The 10,931-nt window shown below is 28.8% G+C and overlaps 1 protein-coding gene across 6 annotated transcripts in view; it reads left to right on the forward strand.

Annotated features, from left to right (window-relative positions):
• The window catches only part of LOC106463357, a 122,042-nt gene extending 112,643 nt beyond the window's left edge, over positions 1 to 9,399 (forward strand). For all 6 annotated transcript variants that reach the window (XM_022390833.1, XM_022390832.1, XM_022390837.1 and 3 more), the window contains 3 exons: positions 1,128 to 1,247; positions 4,179 to 4,319; positions 5,988 to 9,399. In XM_022390833.1, the coding sequence (XP_022246541.1) occupies positions 1,128 to 1,247; positions 4,179 to 4,319; positions 5,988 to 6,059 (333 nt within the window). In that variant the 3' untranslated portion in view covers positions 6,060 to 9,399. The remainder of the gene's footprint in view (positions 1 to 1,127; positions 1,248 to 4,178; positions 4,320 to 5,987) is intronic.
• Positions 9,400 to 10,931: the final 1,532 nt, after the last annotated feature.

Below are 10,931 nucleotides of genomic sequence, written 5' to 3' on the forward strand. Positions count from 1 at the left end.
ATGAGTGAACATGTGCTGCATCATTGTAACTTCTGTAATGTCAGTCAGGCATGGCTGAAAGGTCAATAAAATAAAATAATAAATATATATATATATATATATGTATAATGTTATGAGATTTAAGCTATTTAGACAAAACATTTGTGGTTTTGTGTTATAATTTGAAAAAGGCATAATTTATATCTATTTCCTATTTTTTTATGGTAGTTACGAGATCAGTCAAATTGATCAAACACATACAGAGATACAATAGTGAAAAGAACAGATAAAATATAAGGTTTTTTCTTAAAAATGCATAAAAGTATTACTAATCTTAAAATCAAAATTACTTTACATGTTCAATAGTCAACATTTGAAAAGAAAAAAATGCATGAGAAAAACTACTTAAAAAACCTTAAACTTGATAAAAAAATCTGATATTTTTGGGTATGAAAGTCTTTTAATGTTTACTGATAATCTTCCAAATTTCAGGAAGATATGTTTACTGTATTAAAATTTATAGCATGAAATTATAACAAGCCCAAAATGATTATGAGGTCGGTCCCTGGGACTTAGCCCAGAGTGAAAGAGTTAAGAGAAATTACAGTGTTTAAGTATTGGGTTTCAAAATATGCTCATAGAATAGAATAACTGAAATAATACAGCATTAACCTGTACCTAGTGTATTTCCTCAACCTCCTTCTTCTACTAACTTCAGTACCTACTCTCACATGCTAATCTAAAAAATTTCATATCTAAAATTATGGTACTGGACATCTTCCTTTCAATAAAAACATGTTATGTTGTGTATTGTTAAACTAATTTATTATGTATATGATCATGTTTCTTTGTTGAACTAATCCAAGCACATTTTATTTTACAATTTCATCATACTTATGCCTTCCTGTATTGCATCTTTCTTTTAATAAAACTCATGCAACACTGAACTAAAGAAGTAAATAATAAATTAAGAAATTTAAAAACTTTCAGCTGTTTGAATGTAAAATTTCAATATTTAATTCTCCTTCTTTAATAACCGATTCTTATGAACTAAAACCACTTTTTAGTATTTGATTTACTATCTGTTTGACTCCTTAAAAACTTCAAGCACTAAAATAATAAAAGGTTGAATTGTTTTCCAATTTCAGAATACAAAAAATCAGACAGTTGTGAAGATGACAGTTGTACCTTGTGCTCCAGTTGTAGAAGTTAAAATTAAAAGACCAGATACAAAGTATCAGCTAGGGTTCAGTGTACAAAATGGAGTGGTAAATATACAAGTTTATTATGAATTTTTACACTAACACATTAAAAATTTTAGAGATAACTACTATATTTTTCTATAAAAAGTACACAAAATTAAGAATCAAAAGTTCTATAGTACATGATGGTATATGTGTAGTAATAGTAAATAAACCAGTTAAATCATTATGATGAAAAACTGTCAATTTTCAAGTTACATTACAGGACACTTGAGATGGAAGAAGAAGAAAGAACTATGTATCTGTAATAAATCATGGATAAAAATTAAATTATTAATAATTTGATAAAAATGTGTATTGAATGTAGACATTTTTTCAATTGTCATTAACAGATCCAAAAATTAGGTTTTACAGAAATATTTATACATGCACTTGTTTTTAGTTTACATTGAACAGAGTAGAGAGAAATGTGCATTTATAGCAAGTTCTACCTCTGGAATCAGATTAATAACAATTGTTATAGTTTGAATGCTTTTTTTCAAGCTGTCTAAGTATGACTTGTAATTAGACATTAATATTAGACCTATTATATTTTTAACACTGCATTCTATATCTAATAATACATTAAGAATTGTCAAGAAATGAAACTTTTATTATACACTATTCTAATTTTTCAAAAATCCCTAAGGGACTATACATTGAATGCAGTGTCAAAATATAATAGACCTAATACTATTGGCTAATGACAAGTAAATTATTTAATTCATAATATATGAATAAAGAACACATTTTAAAATTTATTTAGTTGTATAGTAGCAGTAAACAATTTTTAGAAATGCATGCAACAAGAAATATAAAACTTTTTATAATGCTTTTGCTCTTTATTATTTGGTTGTAGAAATAACATTATAAAACCACTTATTTTATGCATTGCTAGTTAGCTGTCAGAATGAAGAAACATCATAGGGGATACTTTGTATCATTGTTTCTATCTCAACAACAAATCTATGTAGCTATCTTACAGATTTCCCTTTTAGTTAGTTTAGTCTCTTTTCAAATCTGGTGAATATATCGGATACAATATGGTCATGTTGTTCACATTAGGAATCAAAAAATACTCCCCACTTTTTCTTTGTAAGAGGTACTCACTTAATTCATGAATAATATGAAACTGTGAACCAACTATTTGTGGAATGTTACATTTATTTCTTTACAGTGTTTCATCTCTAACATTAAAATGGGATCACGTACAACATTTAACCCTATCGTTACGGGTATCCTTTACTGACACAAGGTTTTAGTGTCTTACATTCAAAATTTTATTGAAATACTTTTTGTTTATGTTATACCAAATAGTATATAAGTTTTAAGTTCTTAATTCTATAAGGCAATATTTAAATAAATCCTGAATTTCCTCTAGTGTGACACACGTGACACATTTTCTCAAGGTATCTTCTCTATTTTATCCAACACCCCTACAAAAAGTATGAAATTGAATGTAAATTACTCACTATAAAATCGTCATTGCTCAGACAAACCATAATTTTTATAGCCTTCAATTTTGTTTGATTACAGAGCTATCAAATAGAAAATCAGCCCCCCTTCTTTCACATCCTCTTTTTCTGGATTTGTAATTGTTCTCTTTTATGTTTAATTATATATTACCTATAATGATTAAAAAGCCAAAGTTTTCTTCTATCAATTGATCTATTGTATAACATTGTTTTCTGAACAGATAATCGTCAATTTCACTAGTAGTACAGGCTTCATTCCCATGGGAAAGGTAACAACTAGCTTGAATGAATTTGTAATGGCTCTTGTTACATAGTTAGAAAGCCAGAAAAATTGTGATTGTTAGAGGAAATTGCCTACTTTTTGCATGTTATTATTCTATGTTCTTTGGTGCATTATTTAATTAAATAAAAAAATTTTCATGCACTACTACCATTAGTATAAAAAAAAGTAGGGTTAAGTGTCATCGATAGTTGACAGGAAAATAAAAGAATACTTGGGTAAGTACTTTATTTTTTGTTTTCCATGTTTGTTCTTTAGTTATTATTATAAAAGTAACTAAAATGTAAAAATAGGGATATCTTTAGGTTAGATTAGGTAAAATATAATAATGTTAACTTTTTTTTAACCTTGCAGATTTTAGATTTATATCATAAGGAGACACACACAATCACACACACACACACACATAGTTCTTCGAAGATAACTTTAACCTCCGTTCTTGATCTTGCTTTTCAAATTGTGAGCAGTATTGGAATTACGATTGTCGACTTGTGGTACTTTCAGATAAATTATCTTCATCAACAGATATTGTATAAGCCACAAATAATGAAAAGTTAATTATTCACTGAACAATTTTACAAAAAATTATCATCTTTCATGAACTTCTGTAGAACCATAGTGATTAAGCCATTGCTTCTCTTTTCACTAACTTAAAAGGATGTTGTTATTTAAAGTAATTATTTATGCTTCTCATTGTGCGAGTCTCTCTCATCCTTGTCCTGGTTATGAGTGTAAAGTAATTTTAAATACTTGAAAGCCTGAAGGTGTGAACTTGTAGACTTGGCTGTGTTTGTATTGTTACCTAATGTAAACATAGATATTATTATATATGTATGTTGTTAGAATTTGTTGCTATTAACTAAATTATTACAAGTCTTTATTTTAAAAACTCTTTAATGTTTTACTTTGTAAATATTAGTTTTAGTGTATTTCTCCTGTATTTGGTGGTTTTATCAAGCAGGTAAACTGATTTCATACTTTATGTAATGCAAATGGTATTATTTTACAAGCTTCGTCAGAAGTGAAAACTAAGGTTTTCCCTACTAAAAAATATAATACCAAACCAAAGACAACTTCCAAAACTGTAGCTAACTAATGTATTATGGATCTTTTTATCTTCTTGTGTTTTACATTCCTGAATTTCTTACTTAATGCTGAATTTGATATTAAGATAGCCAGTATTAATGTTTATATAAATTATAGATTTGCAGCCTGTTAAGGGGAGGTATAGCTGAGAGAGGAGGTGTTAGAGTTGGACACCGTATAATAGAAATAAATGGTCAGAGTGTTGTGGCTGTGCCTCATGAGAAGATAGTGAATCTGTTGGCCACATCAGTAGGAGAGGTAAGTAAATCAACTGTATATTCCTAAATATATTAAATTTTGAGATACATATTTACACTTGCATTAAGTAAGTTGCAGTAGTAATATAAAAGTTTCTTACTAACACAGTTTCATCAAAAGGTTTGTATATCAGGCACTGATTTTCTGAGAATATTTTGGTTTTGCCTCTTCAGTAACACATTTATTCACAGGTTCTTAATGTTTTGCCAGATTTAAATTTACTCAAATCGCTGCAAAATAAGATTCAGAGTGTAATTTTGATTTGTACATCTATATATAGGCATTGGAAAAATTTTAGCTTTAATTTATTTTTTCTTATCAAAAAATGTTATGCATAATTTATATTCTTTTTTTTTTTATTGGGTGATTCTTTTTTTAAACTATTCAGTATATAAAAGTTTCTTTGGAGTATCATCTTATAAAAATAATTCTGATCTGTTTTATATACTAAACCTTAGTACCCTCACAAATAGTTTTCACCCCAGAAATATTTTGTCCTTCCCAACCAGCAGTTAGCTTTCTTCCCAATAAGAATGAAGGTTCATGATAAAATACACAAGTTCTCATGCATTTAGGTTTAGGTATATTCATTCATTATTAGTTTATGATAAAATACACAAGTTCTCATGCATTTAGGTTTAGGTATATTCATTCATTATTGGTTTATGAAGGTTCATGATAAAATACACAAGTTCTCATGCACTTAGGTTTAGGTATATTCATTCATTAAATAACTTTTTTGTTTTATATTATGCACAGTTAGGGCAATATGATCCCAGTTAAGAGGCATATGAAGATATACATGTATTTTATAGAAATGAAAACAAAACAAAATTTCAATCGAGTAAATTTTGAAAGAATTACTTTTTGATACTCAAAATAACAGTTACATTAAACAATGGAAATGTTTGTAGTTGTAAAGAATTTTTCTCAATATACCGTTGTTGCTAAAACAAAAGACTGTGGTATTCCATACAGTTCAAATAAGCCAGTTTTTATTCAGTTGAAATAAGAAACATATATACTTATACTAGGCATGAACCTTTTAAGACAATTAGCTAAGAACTGTTCTTGTAAGCAATTCATTAATCACAGGTAGGTCAATAGTAGAAAGAATCCTTGTTTGTGGTTTGGAAAACTAAGTGATATTTAGTGTGATTATTTTAGGATTTGTCTTACAGTAAAACTAGCTGAGTTAGTAAAAGCTAGTTTTCAGTTGGTGTCTTATGGTGAAAGCATGCTGTTACTTTTGCAGGTTGAATTTCTAGCTAATGCCAAAATCTTTCAGTTACAGGTTGTGGTAGATTTGTTGCAGTGGGTTTTGAATTCTTGTATAATTTTAATTGAATAGTACTCACAGTGTACACGAAACATAGCTGCATGTATACATAAATATTTTTAGGCTAAATAAATTTTAAACCTTTATCTTACTGAAGACCTTTTATTGAGATGTAATTACAAATGTAAAATTTTTAAGATATTGGAAGTCTTTAGATTGAAAATATGGACTGTTTCATAATTATTTTTTGTGAGACTTACTGTTTTCTTGACCAAGTTCTAAGTGACAGGTTCTAAGAGATGTTTAGTTACTAATGACAATGCTACATTTGTTTGGGGGTATTCTGTAAATTATGAATTTTTAATTCATATTAATGATTTTCATTACAGATTCTGATGAAGACCATGCCAACTTCAATGTTCAGACTTCTAACAGGTCAAGAAACTCCGGTTTATATTTAAAGACAGTTTTTATGCAACTGATAGAGTTGTTCCCAAAACTTATCAGATTAAGCCCATGAAATGGGAACAAGAGTGTCAGACAAGCATTCATTAAAACTGGTGGTTCAAAGACTTACTTGGACAACACTGCTTAGTGTTAATGCACTAAGTAAAAGAGGAGAGATAGGTGTATGAATATATATATCTATATATATATATTTATACACACATGGAATTGGACAGAAAACTCTGTGAGCTTCTATAAAGGGTTTATCAATAAGATGGTAGATGGATGGTAATTATGTAACACATCATTTTCACACTTTGAGACACAATTTGACTTGTGTATTACATAATAGCTTATTCTTCTTTTCTGAAGTATCTTCACCTAGGGTTTTCTGGAGAAACACATTTAAGGGGCTTTCAAATCAAAAACATTTAATCTTGTGTGAGTTAATTTTTATTATTCTGTTTACTTCGTTTTTGGACTTGTGTGGTACGACGGCAACACAGCTGAAATCGTGATAGTTCACTGCTCATGATGTACAATTTCTAATTGAGGAAAGTTATTATGATTAAAAGTCAATGTGATATAATTTTGTCATTTGTAAGTTTCATCCTTTTCGTAATACTTAGAAATTGTCATCATCTCCGTCAGTCAGTACAATGGAATTGATCTGATTTAAGATACTACAACATTTTATTTGATTCAGTTGTGTGAATATTTTTATGTAACATGAGGGGAAAAAGGGAGAAATTTTTTCACGATTTTGGTTCTATTTTCTTAAAGACTTTATAATAATATATAATTTTTGATAATTTCCAAAAAATAATCGTAAACAAATTTAAGCTATTATGGTAGTATACTGTTATAAAACAAACATTAGGGTTAGCACCAGCAAAATAATTATCATGTGTCAGGTCTTCACTGAATAAAATTGTTTTTATATGTTACAAGTATTTCATATAATGGGCATATTTAAGATATTTATTATTGAAATTACCTTCTTTTGTATCCACATTACATAATTACAGCGTTTAACTTTTACAATGTACTTAAAATGTAGAAGTCAAGATTTCGTTGATGTATGTAGTTTCAACTTAGACTTTTTTTTTTCAAGTGGTTTATGTGACATATTACAGTTATGTTGAATGGTCATTTCTAGTGTTTTGACAAAATTCCTTTTACATATATCAGTTGTTTAGGTTTTGAATGTTACATGGAACACATCTTTTAGCTAAGCCTAGATTTGGATTTCATATCAGTAAGATGACCCAAACCTTATGTATGGATATCTTGTTGGGATAACATATTCCCATACATCTACAACTTTACCTACATTCTATGCTGGCACTTAAAAAATATGTTTATTGTAAAGCCAAGGAAGTAATATTTTTCAGTTGTTTTAATTTTTTTTAAATGCTTTTCACATTTTCTGAATTTCCAATAAAATTATATTTCTAATATATTTAATTTTCGGGGTAATTTTCAGACTTTTTTATGCAGATTGCTTGAATTTTCTTGACAACCCATGTTTAATATTTATAAAGTCTCATTTATCCTGTATATTAATATCATTATATTCTGTTTTTGTCTATCTACAATTGTACCAATTTTAGAAACTTTACTATTACTTATAATACTTGAAATGCAGTACATACAACTAACTCTCATTCTATTTACTCTGAAACTGTTTTTGGATCATAATTGTATAATAATTATTGATACTTCAGAAAAAGTGATGTATCACCCCACAAAGTTTTCTTGGGTCCAAGTACTAGTCCAGATTGATGCACTAATTACTGTGCTCATAAATCTTGTGACCCAACATGCATCTCTGAAAGTAATGTCATCATTTTTGGTAAAACATAAAATGTATGTGGAGTATGCATAAAGATAAATGGATAAAAAATGTAAATTTCTTTTTTGTATTATATTAATAGTAAAGCTTCAGTATTTATACCATTTTGAATTTTTATTTAAACAAATGGGCAATTGCTTTAATTTGCTTCATGTTTGTTGTAAAGGAAAGAATAGCCACGAGTTGCTCAGCTAAAAAAGCATTTTTGGTAATGTGTTTACTTTTGAAATTAAGAATATGTCATTCATCAAAAGCTTGGACAATTGAAGTGGTATGCTCGTTTTACATTTGATAGTATGCTAAAAATGACTTGGTAGATTTGATAAAGTATAATAAGACATATTGTCTCTGTTGTTACTTCTAATGGAGTCAGTGTGAACTAGTTATGATAGTGTTTTACATTTTCTCACAAAAGACTTCATATTGTATGCAAGTTGAAGTAGAAAGCATATCAGAGGTTACATGACCATTCAAAAACTTTAATTTTTCTTTTAAATCAAATCTATCTCCAATAACATTTTGATTATTTGTAATAAAATAAATGGGGGCTAATAAGCTGAAAACTTTTCTGTTGATGGAAGTATCTTTGCCTTAAATTAAAATTTAGTTATTTTATTACTGGTAATATAAAGACTTCTTCCATTGTTACAAGAACTTTTGAAACAAGTGGGTCATGTTAGTGGCTGTATATTAAACTTTAACCTTTACTCATGCCTTAAAGCAAGGTAGTTCAAGGATAAATGCATTCTATATTAGTCATTTTGAATAAAGGTTTGAGTACCCATTAAGATTTGTGTGCCATATTAGTTATTTAGGGCAACTATTGTAACATCTTGGTAACTAAGAATAGTTGCTTTACATTATGTTAGTACATTCTAATATTGCAGTGTGTGTCAGTTAACTCTAAAGCTGTATTATAAAATTTCTGTGTCATAATATAGTTCTTAAACTGTATTTTCATGATAAATTGAGATGTTGGTATAGCTTTCCAGGGACACAGTCTTATAACCCTCTCATTTTGATGATATTCTCTCAAAACAAGTTTGGCTTATCACATGGGTAAAAATATCAAGATTTACACTAAACTTGAAAATAGTGTGCTTTGTGTGTATTGCAACGAATATCCACACCATTCTATGAAGCTTTCATATATCATTATAATGTCACAGTTCTTGATTCTGACATATGGGTATTGTATTTGATTTTAAGTAAATACTGGACTGGTAATTATTCACGTGTATTCGTAACGAATAAGGAAACAATAAAATGGTTAATTTCTTGCATTTACTTTATGATAGGTGTTTATTGTTTGTAGGTTAACCGTATAAGAATTTATTTATTTTTTGTTTGAGTGTGTACAAAAAAAGTAGTACTAATATATTGTATGTGAAACCTTACTATAGCTACATTGTATTATGTCTTGTAAAATTATTGCTTTTGTCACTTTGATTTTATCATAGTTGTGTAATGAGTTGATAATTAAAGTCACTCGGTATGTATGTTTGACTCACATGAATTATATTTAGTAATTCTCCAACTGTTATAACTAAATCAAAATCCGTGTACACAGTTTTTGGGAAGTTGATAATGGTTATTATAAGGACACATCTTTAACTGTTACAGCTAAATCAAAAGCCATGGACTTTGCTACAGTTTTGTTGGTAGTGGATAATGGTTAGTGTAGGGACACAACATCGAACATGGGCCAGTTATACATGTTTTCGTAATTAGAAAAATCACTTAACCCAAGTAAATCCAACCAAAATAATCGCAGAAACAATACATGGGCATTGTTACGCTATAAATTAATTAATATGATATATTGTTTAAAAGATTAGTTTGATTTGGTGATTTTTTAAATATTACTACATATTTAAGAAATTATACAGATTTTTGTCTAAAATGTTACAATAAGTTGTTTTTTAAATGGCGTTTAAAATCTATCTCGTTAAATTATCCAAACGCGATTCTATATTCAGTATGATGGAAGTCTTAAAATAAAGCAATTTTACGATAATAGCTAGTACAAGTTTAGCTATATATAAATGTACATTTGTGGAATTCTGAGCAGAATGAACGTTCTTTACTTGGTCACCATAACAAGAGATTTGAAGAACTAAAAAAATAATAATAACTTGTCACAAGTTTGAAAAAATTAAAGACTTGATGTAAAATACAAATGAAATAAAAAGATAAAAAATTAAATTTCAAGATAAATTAACGAAATAAAATGCGTTTATTAATAAAGTAAACAATCTATTTAAATTGAACAGAAAAACTTAATGTAAGTGAAAACTCAACTACAGTTAAAAACGTTACAACACTTCTATTGTGCAAGTTGCTAAATAAAGAAAATGTTCGTGAGAAAATGCCTGTAGACGGCAGTACAACTACTCTGTGTTTATATTAATTAGTAGACGGCAGTACAACTACTCTGTGTTTATATTACCTAGTAGACGGCAGTACAACTATACACTGTTTATATTACTTAGTAGACGGCAGAACAACTACACACTGTGTTTATATTACTTAGTAGACGGCACAACAACTACACACTGTTTATATTACGTAGTAGACGGCAAAACAACTACACACTGTGTTTATATTACGTAGTAGACGGCAGGTACAACTACATACTGTGTTTATATTACGTAGTAGACGGCAAACAACTACACACTGTGTTTATATTACCTAGTAGACGGCAGTACAACTACACACTATTTATATTACCTAGTAGACGGAAGAACAACTACACACTGTGTTTATATTACTTAGTAGGCGGCACACCAACTACACACTGTGTTTATATTACCTAGTAGACGGCACAACAACTACACAATGCGTTTAAATTACCTAGTAGACGGCGGTACAACTACACACTGTGTTTATATTACCTAGTAGACAGCAGAACAACTACACACTGTGTTTATATTACCTAGTAGACGGCAGTACAACTACACACTGCGTTTAAATTACCTAGTAGACGGCGGTACAACTACACACTGTATTTATATTACCTAGTAGATGGCAG

This window comes from Limulus polyphemus, unplaced genomic scaffold (assembly GCF_000517525.1).
Source record: "Limulus polyphemus unplaced genomic scaffold, Limulus_polyphemus-2.1.2 Scaffold1384, whole genome shotgun sequence".
Lineage (NCBI taxonomy): Eukaryota > Metazoa > Arthropoda > Merostomata > Xiphosura > Limulidae > Limulus > Limulus polyphemus.